The sequence below is a fragment of the Falco naumanni genome, chromosome 8 (assembly GCF_017639655.2).
Source record: "Falco naumanni isolate bFalNau1 chromosome 8, bFalNau1.pat, whole genome shotgun sequence".
Classification (NCBI taxonomy): Eukaryota; Metazoa; Chordata; class Aves; order Falconiformes; family Falconidae; genus Falco; species Falco naumanni.
The window spans coordinates 42,895,265-42,915,714 of record NC_054061.1 but is presented as its reverse complement, the minus strand read 5'-3'; the positions used below and the strand labels follow the sequence as shown (position 1 = coordinate 42,915,714).

Below are 20,450 nucleotides of genomic sequence, written 5' to 3'. Positions count from 1 at the left end.
ATGTAAAAATATGAGAATAGCAATGTCAGCAATGTTTACATATATATAATTAATAGTGACGAATACTATGCTGTGTCCACATCATATGGTTTTCTGATTTCTGCTAATAAAGAAACAAGGATAGGACTAAGAATCTACATATTAGGAGTGAAAAAAGCTGCAGCCACACAAAAGTCTGCTTTAACTGCAGAGAATAACAGTTCCTAGTACAGATAGCTCACAGGGAGTGTTCTTGTTTTCCCAGCATGGGGGTTTTGCTTGGTTAGTTATTTTGTTTGGGGAAGGCTGGCTTGTTTTATTTTGGTTTATTTTTCAAAACTGACACGTCTATTCTCTTCCTGAATCAATGAAATTAATTTGGAGTGAAAACTAGAACTAAACCTTCTTTTTCCCATAGGTATTCCTAATTTTTTTCTTCTCAGCTATGAGTACAACTCTGATGATTTTCAACTGACTCTTCTCAAGTGAATTTATTAGATATAATAGAGAAATAGCTCTAGGAGCAGGCATCAGAAACCATGATTGCCTTCCCAAACAAAAGCTTACCATTAAGATGCCAAGTGCATGTTTTCTTATGGTCTTGCTTTCTATCACGTTAATCTTGATTTCATTCTTACATAGTGACAGCAGAGCACTGCAAAGACAGATCAGATGGTCTGTTGCCTGTGGTGGTGTAAGAGTTTTGCTGATTGATGGAAAACGTGGCTTTGAATTCCCTGGAACTGATGAGGAAGTTTAGCATAGATACTCATGTAATGAGATGTAAGCTAAGCAATTATACAACAGCATGGATATCATAGACATTAGCTGAATTTCCTGTCTTTGTGTGTTCTGCTTTCTGGCTGTTGTGCAGCCTAGACTGGGGCACCAAACTGCCTTCCTAAATCACATAGTTAGCTGTGGCTGTTTGCAACTCCATGGCAAACTAAATGGTCATCCTCTCCCCCCATCACTCCCCTTCTGTGACTCTTCTCCTGTGCCAGTAATCTTGCTGTGTATCAGGTTAGGTAATGGAAGTGTCTAGCTACAAAGCATAGACTTTCACTTGAGCTATTATAAACTATTTAATTGATTCCAGTATTTCAGATAATTCATTTATAGCTCAGTGCATATGTATGTCCCCTATTCTGATGTCTGCAGTTTTAAGGCACCTACATTTTATTTAAAATTAATATGCATTCAATAAACACAGTTAGCCAGGTCCAGGTAATCTAATGCTAGCCAGTCCCTGTTCTCAGATCTGCATTACCCATGCTGAGAGGGAACATCAAGAAGATGGTGAGAAAAGATACACAAGAATCTTATTATTGGGCTGGTAATATGCATGTTTCCCTTGTAAAGCTGTCTATGAGAATTAAATTTGGTTTTGTATATGAGCTACAGGGAGTCATAAAAAGTTACATACTCCCAATACTCTAATCTGATTTCTATTCTTCTGCCAAGTGCGTTCCTTTGGGTATGCTCCCTACCTTTGCTACCTGTAGTAGCCCTAAAATAGAGATAAACAGGCCAGATAGAGGCTTGGTTCTGTGAAGAAAGGAACAGGGGTTTCTCCGTAGCTAAGGCCTCACATACAAAAGTGCAGTAACTGGCCATACCTTCCTTCCCCTCCTCCCACAAATCCACACTTTGAGGAAGGTAATTTATATTTATTCTGTATTCTGAAGACAAAAATCATAACAAGTAGTTGATAAATCAAAAATGATGAGAAACTGTGACAATAAACATTGAGTAATGCAACAGAGATTTGGGCTCTGTGAGTTTACATGTAGATTCACTGATTTACCTTTATTTTGTAGTAGCCGTGGTCTGTTAGTTGTGCCTTGAATCAGCCAGGCATATCACTCATAATTCGCTATACCTAGTTGGTCTCTTTATAAAAATGAAGTTACCAATGTTATATCACTGCATCTCTATAGAGCACTTCAAAATACTAATGCTACTATTTACTATTCTGATGCTTTTTCAGAATAGTGAGATGCATGATTTTTAATAGAACTGATCTGTTAATTTATGCCAAAATCAAAACCATGATGTGTATCACAGGGCGAAGGCAACGTGAAGGGCAAAGATTAAATTCTGCTTGCTTTAGCAGAATTCTCTTGCCTGAGTTTTGCCTTAGCAATCAGTTTCACAGTGCTGTGAAGTACAAGGAAACAGCAAGTCTGTACAGACATTAAAAAAATGCCTTCCTGAAATTCAAAGGGAAATCAACCAGGCAGTGCAAACAATTCAGTTTCATTTACTAATTTCTTAATATTTGATTCAATTTAATGTCATTTTTATTTTCTATTAGTTGTGGAAGGTGACTTCCTACATCACCAAGTGTAACAAACCATATTTTGTGGTGTATGTAATGAAGATTCCTGTAAGTCATTAATTCTGCAAGTAGCAGCACAAAAGAACGTGCAGTGTATTTGTTGAAAGATTCATGCACATTCCCTTTTGTATTCATCTTTCCATTTCATATTGGATGCACATTCACATCCAGCAAACCAGAGCTGCAAAATCTCAGATTGCATCATGTAGCAGTGTACAAATCTAGTCTCAATGGCCTTTCACCAAACTGAGAAACTGGAAAATAATAAATAAAAAAAAGTGGGGCAGGGGAGGCATAAATATTAATTCACCACCGCTTTCAACATATGCAAAGTTTTACCTACAGAAATAAAAAGCATAAATTATTCTCTAGTTATTCTCTAGAGCATATTCTTCAGTTCATTCCTGTCACATATTTATCTCTGTATGACATGACTAGGCCATCAGGAGAGCAAAAATACCATTCTGGTCTATTCATTGTATCTGTACATTAGAAACATATCCACATCACTCAGCATCTGCAGTGTTAACCATAGAAGAAATTGAACATCTGTGTAGTATGCTGTAGAAAACATGGCATATTTCTGTATCGGGGAAAAAAAAAAAAAAAAGCTCTAGCTTTTTGAAGTTAATCATATTTCTATGCTAACTGAGTAAAATTAAATGCTGGCTGATATCAAAACTTATATTGTTGAGAATCTTGGCACTTGAAGGATGGAGAAAGAGGCAGGAAAAAGATGGGTTTAGACATCAGGTTTGATTTCAGTATCTGGATATAGAGGTGATCATGGAAGGCTTTATATAGGTGTTTATGTAGATGAAAGTATAAAGCGGAACCAGACCAGCTGTACCACGAGCATCGATGGAACTCGTCTGTTAATAGGAAATTCCTAGCACATAGGGTTCAATGGAACTTCAGCATCTCAATATTCAGTATATTCTGTGGCAAACAAAAGCTAAATCTTACTTCATAGGTGTCACAGAAAAACAAACATCAAAGCAGGTTACAGTTTTAGATTTAAGCATATGGATAATATAAAGAAATTAGCTTTCTAAAGTTAAGAGTTTTGTAGAACTGTAGTTCTAAATGTATACTAAGGTACTCCTAACCAAACTCTCCAAAAACTCTTATCACCATTTGTTACAAAGGCATCCAGAACATGAAAGCTAATGGTAAACCAGATGCTTGTCGGGTTAGGAAATAATCTTATTGTTTAAACCTGTCTCTTTTTCAGACTTCTGTATCATTTAGTTGCCTTCTTCAAAAGCTAGTATGCAATGATATGGAATCATTGTTAGGCAAGGCACCGTCTCTCCATCTATTTGTCAACATTCCTCCTTATTTTGCCTAGAAAAATTATTTAGGTGAAATCTGAAGACTAGAAATTTGCAGAAACTGTGCATATTTGACAGCTTGAATTATTTACTATGTGTAGATTTACAGCTGCTCAAGATGTACAGTAGATCACATCCATCAGGGAAGTGCTGAACCAATTGCCTGTATATTGCCCAGATGGTTAGTGTGCACATAGCTAGTCCAGTGTGGTTCTGGATGCTTCAGACTCAATATGCGTGGGCAGAACAACTGTGCATTGTGCAATTACACAGATGCAGCTGAGTAACTTATTCTGCAAGTGGTTTACAGATGGTCCATCCGCACAGAGTATACTGAGTGTACTCTAGAATTATCTGGCTTACAACAATGTATACTGCAAAGTATATATGAATGTATTTTGCCTCAGCAATTTCAGAAGAAGCACAACGATTCTATTCTCAAATGTTCTGAGTACCTTATTTTCAATAATTTGTAGTGTTTTATCTACTGATACACTGCTTATAAGACAGTCACACAAGCACAACTGGAGATGAAGAGGAAAAAAAAATTCTCATTCACTCCAGAAGGAGAGTAGGAAAAGTTTAGCAAGAAATCCATATTTTGTTTTCTTAAATTCTTTCCTCTGTTGAATTACCAGTGCTGTGCTAAAAAAAAAGGATCGTGTAAGCAATCTGCTGTTATTCAATTAATATTTAATAAATCACTTGATAAAAACAGAAGGATATCACTTGGTTAACTGGCCTGGTATCAATTGTTATCCATACCCTACACAGATAAGTGAGAATAGATTAAACAACTATAATAAAAGCAATACAAATCTATCAGTTAACCACTGTAATATGACAGGCAAAAGTGATTTGGGATTAAGACTGTAGTGAATTCTGTAGGTATTTAATATTTACTTTTAAATTTATAGAAGGCTTGTATTTGCAATTCCGAAGATTTATAATCATTGAAATGCATGAAGAAAAGGAAAATGTATCTGGAATGTCATCCTCTAATCTGCTAAATAGAGGATAGAAAGTATTTAATCTTCAAGTCTCCTGAACCGTTGTAAGTACAGCCTACTTGGATTTAGATACATCTAGAGGTGTATATCTGGCTAGAGCCAAGTACATTTCACAGACCTGAGATCGTTCTAGCATTAATTATAGAGAAATTATGTAAAGTTCCTTTCTACAGAAAAAAATACAGGGTTTGTTAGAAAAGCCCACAGCATTTGCTGTTTTTCACCTCAGTATGCAAACACAGTAGCTGAATCCAATGTTTTTGCAAGGTAGCTAATGGCTGTGAAGCAGCTCGCCTCTGTGCACCTGCAGGCAAATCCCGCAGGCTTTCCTCCTTGTTCCAGCACCAGCTGGAGACACTCAGAGGAACAAAAAGGTGATCCTGACCGAGCACCATTGCATTTCAGGACTCTGTGCTGACCACTCCCTGGCTGTCCATTCCCTGCCTCTCCAGAACATGAGGTGGCCCTTGCTGTTGCCCAGCACCTCTCCCACTGCACCACGGCTTGTGTGACCTGCTGTGCCCTCGATGGCCACCACGGCGGGGGACACCCAGTGCTGGGTGCAGCAGAGTTTTGGACAACAAAGGGAATTTTCAAAGGAAAAATGGCAAAGGGGAAAGCCAGCTTCCTGGGTCTCACCAGGAGGAGAGGGAAAAGCAGACACGGCTGTGCAGCCGCACTTGCCGGTGTCCGTGGGGATTGTACCTGCGCTGGGAGAGGAAGGCCTTGTCCATTCCTTTGCCAAATCAGCTGAGCAGAGCAGAGAGCCAGGCTGCCTCTCCTGGGTCTCTGTATCTCACTGAAGCCCACGGAGCAAGTAGTGTCACCTACAGCTGTGGCTCCCAGGATATTTGAATAGTGGCTCAGTGAGATAGTTTCCCAAATCATGGTGCCACTTGCAGGGATCAGTTTGGGGATCAGCAAGGTCAGCGGTGTGGTTGGTAGATTTTTTCCCCTTCTTTCTCAACATCCACAAGGTGTGATTGAACATCAAGAATTAAAGCCCAGGTGTACAAAGTGAGATCATAATTGTTCAGTAGTTAAGAGACGGACAATTCAATTCCCGGGAGCAAACAGAACCACAACGTGGGGAGCTGGGGGCTCGCTGGGGGATGCCCTCTGTGTGGAGGAAGACAAGATTTTAAATCCTTGTTGGTTGAGGTGCACTTTCTTATATCCTTTTTCCACCTAATGGAGAGAGAACAGGGTAATTCTGTTTACTTTTAGGATTAGAAAGAAGGGAAAACATTAGAGAACTGGTTTTGGCATGAGTCTGCGTTCTACATGGGTGAACATTGTGTGTATTGGTAGGTGGTTAGCTTCCTTTAATTTTTTTACTGTGAGAAATCTGCCACCTTGATTCTTTAGAAGTAATTCCTCTGATTCTGGGGGATGATTCTATATATCTGAGTGAAATATGTTTTTTTAGTTTTTCCAAGAAATCAAGAAAAATTGGCTTATAGAGCCCATAACCACTTAGCCGCCTCTTTCTTATTTTATCTACTATATTCCACTACTCAATAAGTAACTGTGATTAAGGTGTTTCTGCTCACCCTGGCATTAATGATACAGGGGATTGGGGGTTTATTACTTAATATATTTTAGTGACTTTATTTTTAATTTCCCAGCTATGTTTTTCTTTCTTCTCCCTTTTATTTCTCATCTAATTTCTTCTTCTCCTTATTGACTTTTCCTTAGTAGAAAGTTTAACCCTATCTGTATTTGCTTCCCTTCCTGCTACTTTCAGAGTATTCTGTTCTTCCACCTACTTTTCTTTGGTTTATCTCTGCATTTTTATACTGCTAATCTTCCAGTCTTCCTATTTTTTCCTTTTCATATGCTTTGCTTTCTCCCTTAATTCTTTCTACATTCATTTACAGTCTCCCCTTGTTTCCATTTTTTGTTCTATTTTCCTCATCTTTTTCAGCTTCTTTCCATAAATCCTGGTTTTGTTCATACTTTTTGATTTGTTTTAATATGTTTTTCCCCCAACCATCTCTTGTATTCTTACTTCTTTGTCTTTCCATATCTCTAGCTTTTTTCATTAAGTATGACCTGCATGGACCCTTAAGCTTCCTGGAAGGTTGACTGATCATTTTGCAAGGACCCCAGCATGGGTGGAGAGTGCAAATATCTCTTTGCATTCAGGTTGCATTCAGGCATGAGGGATATATGTGCTATTGTGTGCCCAAATATGCATTTCATCTGTATGTCTGATGTCATCAGAAAATTATGCAGCAGTGTGAAAGATGCCAGATACGCAGTTTTAACAGGACTTTTTTCCCCCATTGGGTTTATTTTCTCCATTGCAATACATAAACAAGCACATAATATACTCTGGAAGAATACTTCCAGAATTATCCAGTTACCAAGTATTGAGTAAAGAACCAGATACATAGTAACAGTTAAATTGAAATAAAAATAGGCATTTTTTCTCTATTATCTAGAATAACTACCCGTACAAAAACTTACTTGGAACAACTACTTTACTGCCTCATAATACACAGAGTTGATTTTTATTTGTTTAATAGAAATTCTCATTCTACACTGCTTGTTTTCTGATACTTTTGCTGAACTCAGTGGAAATTTCTGCAAATTAGCTCTGATGAACTACGCTATTTATGGTTACCAATATAATCCTCATTGATTCCAGAAGAGTGTGAGATGATTTTAAGATAATTAGAGTTATGAAGAAAGAATGTATCTGATTGTTCTTAAGTATCATGCTTTTGATTTTTTGGCGTAAAAGACCTAGAGTTGAGAAATTATTGCAGTTAATATAACTAGCATAAGAACCGCACAAGTGCCTCTTACAAAGGTTGAATCACCAACTAAACTGCTTATTTTATCTATCTTTACATAATTTTCAATGTTGTGTATTTGAACATTCCAACACAGCAAACCCAAAAGCATTTAAAAATAAATGCTATATCTGTCTTGGTGATTTTAACATGTTTGAATTTTATTCTCTGCTTTCTTTTAGTATTTTCCTATGCAGAAGAATAAATGGTAATTAAAATGTGCAGGATGAAAAGATGGAGCAGTCAGTGCTTGTACCACCAGGACCAGACAGCTTCCAATACTTCACTAGAGAGTCTCTCGCAGCTATTGAACAACGCATTGCTGCAGAAAAAGCTAAGAATTCTAAACAAGATCGTAAAGACAATGATGATGAAAATGGGCCAAAGCCAAACAGTGACTTGGAGGCAGGAAAAACACTTCCATTTATATATGGTGACATACCTCCAGGAATGGTGTCTGAGCCCTTGGAAGACATGGACCCATATTACATCAATAAAAAAGTGAGTCTAATATCAATTTTGTCCATATGCCGGTGTTTGGAGTGCTTTATCATGTTCATTTAATTTTCATGGAGTGTGTCATATAGCTTGTTACTTCAGCCTGTTAATTTGCAACCGTGTAGGAAAATGTCATTCTAATAGTGTGGAAACAATTGAGCATTGCCAAAAGGACTGGGTGTACAAGAGCAGAAAATGTTTGATGCCAGTGATACATGTACATGCTGCCTTCCAGAAAGTTAGTAGATACATATTTACTATCTTCTAGTTATAAAAAGTTGATTTAGCTAATGTATGTTTTAAGAACACATTTTCCCTTGCGTACCCTTTTGCACACTGGTCTTCCTGCTTTACATAAGGAGGAATTTTGCAATGATATTATTTTTAGAATTAAATTAATAAATGTGACATTATGACTGATTGTATAATGTGGTTGTACAATGGATGTAGCAAAGAGTAAATAAGCAGTGTCAAAATCCAGGCTTCTATTCAACTCACTGCTGTCTCAGTCATTCACAAAGTGCCCACTGTCCTCTATGGTACAGGATAGAATCCATCATCCTTAACGGTTACTAATCTTTCATCCTTTTCTTTTAGCTTACATCAAAATTTATTCCTTTGATATCATTGAATTAATATCAAAGCTGAAACATAGTATGTTGTCCTTCATTATAAGCAATGTATATACAAATATGTATACATAATAGATGACATTTCAAACTTTAAAAAAGTGAATATATATATTGAAAGTGATACACCAACACGTCGCACTTTCTCTAAGGTTCTTCAGGTTTAAAACAGACAGCATGAACCAATACATGGTACATTCTGTTCCCAGAAATCTGCTTTGACAGCAAATTCTTAGGAAATGTATAGAATCAATAGAGAAACACACAAAAAGCAGAAAATATCATAAAGAGAGTGTAAAACTGATTTAGAAGTTTCTGGTGGAACTGGCCTTGAACAACCCTGGAATCCTTTCAGGATGATTCTGTCATGCAGCCCATATGCAGCAGCAAAGGTTCACTATTTATAGTGATAGCTGGGGTGGTACTTAATTATTAGATACTGTGATTATGAAAACTATCAATATCAATACAGGAGTTATTTTGATTTTCACAAAGTGCTCTGTTCTAAGTGTCTTAGCTTGCAGAGTTTTATGTGATTTATGAGCCCTATTTTGACAAGAAAGAAGATACTATGTGAAAGAACAATATTTTTATCTTTATTATTTGATGCCTCTGAAAGAGCCTTTATCTGCCATTCACAGTGTATGAAGATTTATCTTTAAATCACAGTTCTACTTTTACAAAGATAAAAGATGCGTTTCTGTGAAAGCAGGCCTTGTAGAGTACTGTACTAATTGTGTCTGTTTATGATACAACATCACATACAATTATATCCCTGCTGGCCCACAGCTCATCCTGGACCTTTACAGCTGTATCAGTTGGTCTTGGCTCTCTTACTGTGATAACAGGTACATGACAGGTATAACCTACAGGTACACTTCCAGAGCCCTAAGAAATGGGAGACCCTTTCAGTCCCTCCATGGATGGAGCTGCAAACTTTCTACGTCAGCCAGGTCTGATGACAGAGGCAAGAAACAGAGTGAAACCAGCTGAACATATTCAGCAAAGTTTCTGTACCATTTCAAAGGAAGAATACTTTATTTGTACGCTAAATAACTTTTATGGGCAAATCACATACCCGCTGGGATTCTCTTCTTTCTGCTGAAGTCCACACATCCCTTCTATGCACGTGTTTTAGTCTTCTACAGGACAGAAATAGAAACACCCTTGTCAGTCAAAGACAAGACAAAAATTTCTCATGCTCTACAATTTTCTCTGTTTTTTCTTCCTTCAAGAGAAGGGAAATAGACTTTCCTAACAGAAATGCAACACCTATTTCAATTTTACATCAGTAATTTGACTTTAAAATATCTAATTCCTAGATTTTCTTATCTAGCTGTATACAAATTCTGGAAATACTTTTATCTTGTTTCACTTGTCTTTTGACAATATTGGTAGCAGTTGATGGTCTTGCAAGTCTCGGAAGGAGAAATAGTTTGAAAAAAGCCTGAAGAAGAAGGAAACATCTCTAGGAAGATGTGAAGGACTCCTAATGCTCAATGCATTTACCTCTGTACCATTTAACATTTCAACTTTCTCAATATCCCCCTCTGAATTCCACCTTGTAAAGCCAAGGAGTCAGCCAGCTCACCCTTTCCCAGTGTAACACTCTGACAATTGCTGCATGATGGTTAGTTTTTATATTTCTGCCTGAGGAAGCATCTATCTGAAATGATATGGATCTAGTGAAAAACACTGGAATGAAAGAAAATTCTTATTTTGCAAGAAAGGGTTAGGACAAGTGTACAGGTTAGGAGATGCCATTGTTGCTTCAGAGATCTGTGAAGATTTCTTCATAAAGTACACTTGATTCATCGACATGAACTATCAGTTTGGCTTCCAAACTTTCAAATAGGGAATAGAAATGGGCATCTACAGCACTGATCAAATAATACCAATGAACCTGGTCACAGTTTTTATTCAAAAAATCTGTACAAGAATTACAGGAATAACTTTCTTACTCCAAATTTGGGTCATGAGTGAAATCATCCATCATTAGCCTCATACGCAAGTATGGCATACTATTTGCTGAGGATTTTTTCCTATTTTTGCTGCCAGACTGAGCAAGTTCACTGTATTTTCGCATGTGCTGCATGTTGAAGTGTCATCTAGAGTGTTCTTTATTTCATCTTTGGGACTATTTTTCTAAGCAATAGATTTTTGCATGCCATGATTTGATACGGTTAATTGCAGAATAAGATGGGAATAAATAAATGTATTGAGCTGGTGTGAGAGCCTTAATTTGTGGATAAGGTTAGCCCACAGATGAAAAGTTAAAAATGGGAAGATCTGCTACAAAACCAAAACCAGATATATGTGCTAGTTTTAGGGCTTTTTAACTGTGCTTCTATGCAAGACCTACAACCAAAGAAGACGTAATCATGTCCAATGTTAATCTGAAGTTTAAAGGAAAAGGAAAAAATTGACAGTGTTTGACAACAGAACAGCCCATTATAGCAAGTTTACTATATTTAGTAAATATTGTAGTATTATTTTTTTACACTGATAGTATTATTGGTTTACACTGTATCGTGGATAGCCTGAATGCCAGCAACTGTACCCTTGGAACATAATTATTTTGTTATAATAAAATACAATACCTGTTTTTAGATTCTTAACAATTATATTATCCTGAAATGCTGCTGACTGGTGGTCAATAATGCTAATCTTTAGAACTGTGAAGTTTAGCATCATAACTGGTTGTAATGCTCTTTTTTTTTAATCCAAAATTGAGTAAAGATGAGCTTGGACCTTACTTATTTTTAGCATTCAGCTTCTGTGTAAGTGCAAATCAGTGTGTTCTCATAATAATGACTGCTAATTCATGCTCAAGCTACCACCACGAAGGATCAAGGAAGCTCTCACCACTATCTATAGAGAAAGGATCAGCTGGAAGATCCTAAGATCCTGATCTATAGGAATGCACCAACGTCTGGTCCATTTGGTTTCACGCTTTAAGGGCTGGCTATTTTCTCTTAAACCCAGGCTGCTACAATAAAGAAGAGGGAAAGAACAGGTGGAAGTCAATGGGTCTTACTTTGCTTTCCTCCTGCTATAATATAGGTATAGCATCATTGATTGCCACTCCATGCCTCTGCCTCTTGCCAGAAGGATGTTGAATGATGTCTGTCAGAAAAGGTGCCTCCTTTTCTCCTGGCACTTTGTAATATCAGTGCCTAATTTGATCAAACCACTAGCTCCTGGAATTCCCAGACTTGTCTTGAGTTGTAGAAACAAAAAGATTCTGTAGAATTGTTTTATGTAACTTTATTACATCAGAATAGGTGAACGCAATAATGATTTTAGATATTTTTGATAACTATAAGTGAATGAATAAAGTAAAAAGTTCTAGCAAAGCAAAAAATTAAGGTCTTGCTAGAAGACATGGTTTCAGAAGATAACCACAAGAACAAGAAATGCCAAATTCCAATATGCCATGAGTCTTGTTCTGGCTGCCCTGGTGCTTTTCCCGAGAATCTAAGGACCTAGCTCAACAGTATGCCACCTCTTGCCTTTCAGAAGGTCCTATGAGGTTTCAGATGGTGTTTATTTAACTGTAGGAAGTTGAAATGCAATGCAGTAGCAGTCAGACGGCCAAATGTAGCCTTCCAGAAACTATGTTTAAAACTAACTGGGAGGAAGGAGAGGAGAAATAAGGTTTTGAGAACTCTGTCCCAAGAACATATCTTTGTTCAAGGTGGAGTCTTCTTTCCTCTTGGCTGCATCTTCTCAAAATACTCCTCCTCCTTCTTTGCCCTGCTAAGAATGCAGTTTCTGGGTTTACATCAAAGATGGCAGAAGTTACAGAACTGGGATCCAGGTTAAAGATGCAAAAGTGGCAAATCAGGGACTTCTCTTGATGGGTTTCTTTGAATTTGTATTCGCACTTGAATACTTTGAGTGTGAGCGAGTTTCCTGCCTTTATAAAATGATTAAAGCTCTTTATAAAACCTAAGCCCTGAAAAGTATACATGATCCTTCGTATATGAAATTTAATCTTACAATTTGTTTAGAATTTATTTAGCTTTTCTCAGTGTATGTCTACTTTGTCCTGACAGCTTTGGGTACAATACCTCATGTTCGTCCAGACTGCCTACACATTGGCTTGCATCTGGGTTGAGACTGGAGTGGTTTATAGCAGGCTACCCAGTGAGAAACGCTTACACAGGGGTTGGGTAGCAGCTGTTTTCTGTCCTTTTTTTTTTTAATGAAAATTCTTCTTCAGAGATAAGATACAATTTTAGATCATGTTTAAGGCTAGAAGTCAGAGGACCAACAATATTCTGAAGGCTCCAGTCAAAAAGATGCTTTGAGTGAAAAATTAAAACTGAGGTGGGGAATTTATGTCTTGTTGGTTCTGCTTATGCAGGGCAGCAGAAAGTAGAACAGCTAAAATAGCAGCAGCTTCCAACTGAAACTGGAGCTGTGCCAGCATGCTGTTATTTTCCATAAGCCACGTTAGAAAGGAGATGTATGTTTAATATGCTTGTGTTCAAAGATATTTTTTTTTAAATGTAGGTTGACTAAACGTAGGTGGTGTAGTCTTAGATATAAATTTGGTAGGGAGTGTGATTTTTAATGTATTTTATCAACTACCTCATAGCTACAAAAGCTGAAGTGTGGGCTGGAGGCTTCTGAGCTGTGAGTCCTGGGGGCTGGGGACAGACCTGGCAGGGGAAACTCACCTTCCCCCTTGGGGTGCGAGGCTTTCAGAGACTGTGCCAAAAAATCGTTCGTCTGCTTGGTTGTTTCAGTATTTAAAATGAAAGGTTAATTTAAGGACAGGTCATCTGCAGTTACACTTCAAAGGTTGTTATTATCTGTAATCCATAACTGGAAGTGTAATTTGGAAACACCAGCTCAGGCTTTATCCCACTCTCCTCTGTTTCACACGCAGCTTCTCCATTTCTGTGCAGAAGTGGGAAATCAAATACATATCTTATGCATTCCTACACATCTTGAGTTTGTACTCAAGAAATATAAAGTCTTACTATTAATGCCCCTTACTCTTACGGGGTTTGGTCTGTACAGGAAGCTGTGCCACGTAGGGCTATGGTGGAGAGAAAGAAAGAAGCCAGCAAGTGAGTTGGGACTGGGACAGCTTTTCCTCAGGGCTTAATCCCTGCTCCTCCTCTGCCTTCAGTACTTAGTATCTGTCACAGACTGGTGGAAACCCTCACCTCCACCTCTCTCTTCACCTGCTGGGTGCTCCTAGAGCTTTGTATCTGCACTTCATGGTCTGTACATACAAAGCTTCCCAAATCTAAGCAGACTGAAGAATTGTCCTTCCTGAACTTCCTTAGCATATTTTCTCTGTCTGCCAGCTTTCCCAGATACAGTCTTGTAGTCCGCTTGCTCACAGTCTTGAAGCTCGATCTCACTCACAGACACCAGAAGAGGCCAATATACCCTTTCCCACCCTTCCACTGCCATTTGAGTTTACAGCTGACTTTGTCAGCAATATAACAAAAAATGAAGAGGCTTTACCATAGCTTATTTAAGAAATACACAACTCTGACAAAACAAAAAAAGCAAGTTTTTTTTTTACATTTCTCTTGGCCAGATTCTTCAATACCTTTAATTCAGTTTGAATTTAGACTATAATCCTTGCATCATCCCTTCCACGGCAGCTTTCTTCTGAGTTACTGAGACTTCCTTCTGTGGTGTTTTTCATTCTTGTCAGATTGATCTTGCAGGTGAAGGGCACCTTAGTGCCACGAGGAAGCCTGACAGCCCACATTTCCCGTGCTGCAGTGTTAGTGCTGTTGCAGCCCTGATGGCCTACGGTGGAAGCAAAGCAATGTTTGTAGGGTTTGCTCTCATACCATTTATATTTGGTGCACAGATTTATTTGAGAAAAATAGACAAGCTTTCCACCTACAGCATCTTCTACAATTCTCTGAAGTAAGGCTTCCACGCCTGAAAGTTTCTCTAAATTTGATGGGCTCTTTAGCTGTTAAATTTAAATTTTAACAACTATGCATGTTCTGGGAAAGTTGCACACCAGCAAAGCACAGGAGGTCACCTGGGATGTATCTCTTGCTCACCTCTGGTAAGGTGTATTCAGATGCCCACAGTCCTCAGAGGTCTACCTAATCGTGATTATATGTCTTACTGCTATTTCCCTCTCTCCATAGCACAACGACCAAGAAACAGACTAGAATAAAAAATATGAACAAATGGGTAGTCTATGAAATCAGTGTCTATAAGTATTTCACTTATTAACATATCATTAACATCCACAGGTAAGGTTTCCCTGCTTATGGTATTTCAAACAGGAATAGAGAGTTTTCTATGGGAAAACAAATAAAATTGTATTTTCAGTTAATAAGTTCTGCACCTTTTTTTACAAGAAACATATCACGTAAATGTGTCTTATTACTACTCTGAGGCTCTTTATGGAAGAAGTAGTATAAAAACATTAATGAATTGAATGTTCTATATTTAAAATTATATTTTCATGTCAGGTACATCAGGTAAGTACTGGAAAGAAGTTTTATTTAAAAAATGAATCATGTTTTTTGTGTGTTAACTATTCAAAAAGTTATAGTTTTGGTGATCGGTCACTAGGAACAGTTTTAAAATTAACATCTACAGTGAATAGACACTTATCAAATGTCTTTTCTTTCTCTTTTTCAGACCTTTATAGTATTGAATAAAGGGAAGGCAATCTTCCGATTCAGTGCCACCTCTGCCCTGTATGTTTTAACTCCCTTCAATCCTCTTAGAAAAATAGCTATTAAAATTTTGGTACATTCATATCCTTTTTCAATGGTTGTTCAAAATGCTACACAGGGCAATTAAGAAAACTCGTAACTCTTTCTATTTAATTGTAAATACAGGTTTTCGTAGGCTGATAATTTTATTTTTATTTTCCAGTGGAACACTTATGGTAAGGTTTTATAAATACTAGAAAATATTTTTATATCATATAGATGCACTTTAGCTATTCTGTTGAATTTCAATACTTCTGCTGTACAAATCTGCAGATGGATTAAAAATCCATCTTGATCAATTTTTCAGAAAAGTTTCTTCAGATTTATTTTTAACATTGAAATCTTTTGCATCTCAGGTTCTTTTTTGTACTATGAAGCCTATTCACAAAATAATCGTATATTTAAAAAATAAAAATACAGTTTGCACTCAGAAATTCCAGAAGAGCTCTGAGTTTTGCAAGCAATTAGGCAGATGAGTAGCTACTCAGGAACAGCTAGCTCAGGGCTATGTTTATGTGACTTTTAGGGGTCCTTCTGAGGCAATCCTCAAGACCAGCTTTATAATCTGTTGCAGCAGCGTGCCTGGAAGCCTGCTTCACGCAGGCTGAATCTCACATTCCCAAACCTGCCCAGCTGCACCATAATGAGCCTCTGCCAAATTAGATACGTTGCCAGAAAGCATAGGCAGCACTCCTGCAGGCGGCTTGCAAAGCACATGTATGTGCAGATGGTGGGCAGGCTGGGGGACCATAACTGGATGTGACAGTGCACAAAGTAAAGTTTTAGACTGGCATGCAGGGGCGGTGCCTGATGTTTGTAACAGACTGATGGGAATTTCTAGAAGGTGAGGTTTTGGTGCACTTCTCTTGCAAAACCCTGGGACTGGGAAAAGTAGTCACTAAATGAAAACTTCACTGTGAGCATAATTAATATTGAGCAGTTAGAGGCAGAAGCCTTGTTACCTAGAGACTGCTGGCAGGATCTTCTAGGTCTCTGGGAAAAGGAAGAACCAAGGCTGATTGCTGCTGACTCAGAAGACCTTTTCCTTTGAGCATCCTGGAAGTTAAAGCAGTAAGAGTAGGAGGGCAAGGTGTTTGGAGAGGAGTCAGGGAGCGTTTGGGGACAGTAACTAAGGGACCTGACAGAGACACAGTGATGGTGATGGTGAGAAAACGCAGCCAAATACTGTCAGATTGAAGCTTCTAATGAATGCGAGTCCCTTCAAGTTACAGACTGATTTACAATACCTTCCAATCATGCATCTGTGCTAACTTGGGTAATGGTTTTTACTGGCGTACTGATTACTGAGTTTGGTTTTGGTTTTATGTTCCTCGTAATTGTGTTCAAAGAGTATCCAGCTGGTCTTGATGGCAGTCAGAACAAAAGCAATTCTAATAAAAAATATGCAGTTCCAGTATTTTTCTTTCTATCTATTAACTGATTGTGTGACTATGTAATTTAGCTCTATTATACAAGGTTTCCTTTCACTATACGGACTGATTTCTTTTCCAACCAGCCAGCTATGGGATGGGCTATTTTTATCTGATAAAGATGTAGCATTTAGAACTTTTTTTATTTTAAATGCAAGAACAAATGCATAGGTTTTTTAGTAGTGTTGGTTTGTTGTTTTTTGTTTTTTTAATTCAGTATAGTACAAACACTGCATATATTGAATGTGTTTAACTAAAAGCCACATAGTATGCTGCATAATGCAGTTTAGATTTCAGCTGCTTATACAAGGTTAGCCACCTATAAGTAAAAGATTAGGTGATGATGCCACTTTTTTTTTTAATAATCTTCTGACTTTTGTCGGTAAGCTTTACTGCCCCCATGTTTTAGGGTGGATGTTTGGAATTTTGGCCTTTGTAACAGAAATGTGCCTTTCACTTTCAGCGTGAAAGGTGTGTTGAGCACGATGAAATTGGCACATTGGTTGGAAAACCTTCAGCTGTACCTCCTCCAAATTCTCTGAACCTCCATGTAGGGCACTCTGATCACATGTGCCCAGACACCAGGTCAAATGTCGCTCCCCCTTGTAAAGAAGCAGAGCGTGTATCTTCCCAGCGCTCAGAGACTTTCCCTGTAATTATTCTTCCTCACTGCTGGTACGTATTGTAATACCAGACACAGGAACGGACTGGACTGAGAACAGGAGGACTTTTCCTCTCATGCTCTGCTGACTCACCTCCTGGTATTCTGCCTTTCCCCCCCCCCAACACACACACACCTTTGCCTGCCTGACTCCAGTTAAGCTAGCTTGGAACTGAGGGGGCAACACAAGAGTGATGGGAGCTGGCTAGATCTGGCAGATAGGAAAGGATTAAAAAGTAAGTGTAGGTGAGGGCTGAGCAAACAAAAACAGGGAGGTGACAGTGGCTGGAGCTGCAGAGTGAAAGGAGTGTTAGAAAGGAACAGGAAGATGCTCTAGAGAAAATATGGCACCTGCTCAGTCACCCCTGTGCTAGCCTTTGGAAGCTGAAATGACAGTTTTACTCAGTGTGGCATGACTGCCAGCAGGTATCTGTGAAACCAGTTGGCAACGTTTGTTTTTTCCCCGTCTTCGTCTTCCACCAAGTCCATTTGCATTGCAAGACTTCATCTGCTCCATTAAGTGATTAGCTGGAGGCTGTATAGTGCCTCGAACCCTGCTGCTTGCCTATATGGGGAGAGCATGAAAAAGACAGGACATTTCCATGAAGTCACCATGTATCAGAAGTGTTAACCTATGTGTATAGCTAAATTATTATGGAACATAAAACAGGAAATTAAGAGAACGTTGAGGCTGTAAATCAAACACTCAAATGTGGGAGAAGAGGGAAGAGAGGCACGGAGGCTAAATGTGTCAGTTATGTTTGAGATTCCCATAAGGGAAAGCGTGGCCGGGGTTTATATTTCAAGGAATAATAGCCCTTCTTGAGCATCTGCTCACTTGGGCCATGCAGCTCACAGATGTGGTGAGTTATGTACAGAGTGAGCAATGTGCAGGGATCTACTTGTGGCCTTTGTCGTCAATAATACCAAACTGCAAACACAAAATGCACTGCACAGGGATAAAACCTCAGCTCACCTAAGAGGACATTCCACTTCTTTAACTGTTTTATGGAACTACTGAAGCTGCACCCAGGCACCTCCAAGTTTTTCAGCTACCAAAATGGATTCTTTTTATTCAAAGGAATTTCGCAGTTATATCAAGTCAGAGTCTTTAGAGTCTTCTGTGGACTTTGAGGACAAGCATTGTAAGGCATTGTAATAATTTATCTTAAGCCACTGGACAACAGTTTTTACTGTACAGAGCTTGTGACAACGCTATCTTTAAAATGATTTAAGTCATTTGATGAAAGATAACACAATATTCACTGCTCGTCAGGCATTTAGACAAAGGCCACTCACCTGTTGAAAGAAATCAGGTAGCTTAATCCTCCCCTGTGATTTGAATGTTTGCTTGAAAATATACATTCAAGCTGGAATTGTTCAGCAGCTGCAAGTGATGACCTTAAAGTTTACACCAGTTTTCTGCAATGTTTAGGATGAGATGTTACTTCTCTTATTCCTCCTTCACCTAGAGTGAAGGGGTTTTTTTTTGGAGAGAGTCGGGTTGTCCATAGCAGAAAAATATACACCAAACAACAAAACGCTCTCTACTTAATTAAAAATAAATAAATTAAAAATTCAGAGCTCTTATATTCAAGTTTATCTGCAAACGGTTTTCTTCAGTTTAAGGTAGCTTCTTTGCTAGTCATGTTTATGCACCTATTTGTAAGGAACTTATTTTGAGAGATGACTAGAGGAAAAATTACGAGTTGAGTTAACCCTTGGCATAAAGGTGTACCGGGCCTTGGGTTTTGCTGCCATCACGTGGCCATTTTGAGTCAGGTTGGGGTCTAGTTTTGTTATGTCAGTGTTTCAAAACGTTTGAATAATTCAGTTTATTGCCATGAAAACAGAAGGACTGCACTGTTTGTAGAGCCAGTGATCTTGTAAAACAAGAACACTGAGTTGGGTGTAGTGAAGCCCCAGTGGACTGTCCCATCTCCCTACTGCAAGCCCCTTTGAGCTGTTAGTCTGGGTTTCATAGTCTCAGAATACTTAATTGTTCCTTGCTGGAATGCTAAATAAATATTAACTTTCATTCTGATCTTCAGCAGTTTTCCATTCTTTTCAAGCAATTGACCACAAGGGACTATTGAACCATTTCCAAATTATAGCATTGGTAGAATAAGAGATGCTTCTTACGCTGCTACCGTGTTTTGAGAGCCGCAAAATAATATTAAAAAATTATTCACCTTAATCCATGAGCTCTTTATGGATTGTTGTTTCACTAACTGAAGCATGTACTTTTAAACTAGAGATAGTGAAACATGGAATACAGTCACTTCAGCAATTGAAAATGGTTTTCTCTGGTTTGTTCTGTGTTTTTGACAGCCTGGCTCTGCCGGGTGCTGGGGTGGTATGTGCTTTCTCTACAGCTCTGACTTATGGTACATAGCACAACATTTTTTTATCTTGCATATGCCAGCTGTTTTGCACCAAAACTGTAGAAGTGAAAGACTAATGTGTGTTCAGCCGTGCCAAGTACCTAAGTAAAACAGTACTTTTCTGCAAGTTATTTCAGTTTTGGCTGTTACCCAGCTCACATTACCTCCCAGGAGTGAGAGCCATCTCCTTCACCTTTCAGTACCAGCTAAAGACAAAACATGAGGACATCAACAAAACAACATCAGAACATCAATAAGTCAAGACTAATATTAAAGTTTCATGCACTAAAGTGAAAACTGCCAGGTTAAATATATGTGCAATGTTTACTGAAGTTTAAAAGGTTTGTGTAAGTGGTGATATTTTACTCAACTTAAGATATATGGCTGATGTGATAGCGTATGAATTACTGTTGTGTTTTCCTTAACTATATCTACATTATTCAGCATGCTTATCATGTGCACAATTTTGACCAACTGCGTATTTATGACCATGAGTAACCCTCCAGACTGGACAAAGAATGTAGAGTAAGTTGCATATGTTATTTAAAGATATCTTTGACCGTTCCTCTAGGACTCAGCACACCAGTAAGTAGAGTCATGTGTGCTGACAGGAATTATCACGAGACACTACTACTATTTCATCTCTAAACTATGTGGAAATGTTGAA

General features: G+C 38.3%; 1 protein-coding gene across 1 annotated transcript in view; it reads left to right on the top strand.

Annotated features, from left to right (window-relative positions):
* The window catches only part of LOC121092833 (sodium channel protein type 1 subunit alpha), a 103,322-nt gene that overhangs the window by 25,161 nt on the left and 57,711 nt on the right, over window positions 1-20,450 (top strand). Inside the window, exons 3-5 of the mRNA XM_040604435.1 lie at window positions 7,648-7,966; window positions 15,232-15,350; window positions 20,219-20,308. Coding sequence (XP_040460369.1) covers window positions 7,700-7,966; window positions 15,232-15,350; window positions 20,219-20,308 — 476 coding nt within the window. The 5' untranslated portion in view covers window positions 7,648-7,699. The remainder of the gene's footprint in view (window positions 1-7,647; window positions 7,967-15,231; window positions 15,351-20,218; window positions 20,309-20,450) is intronic.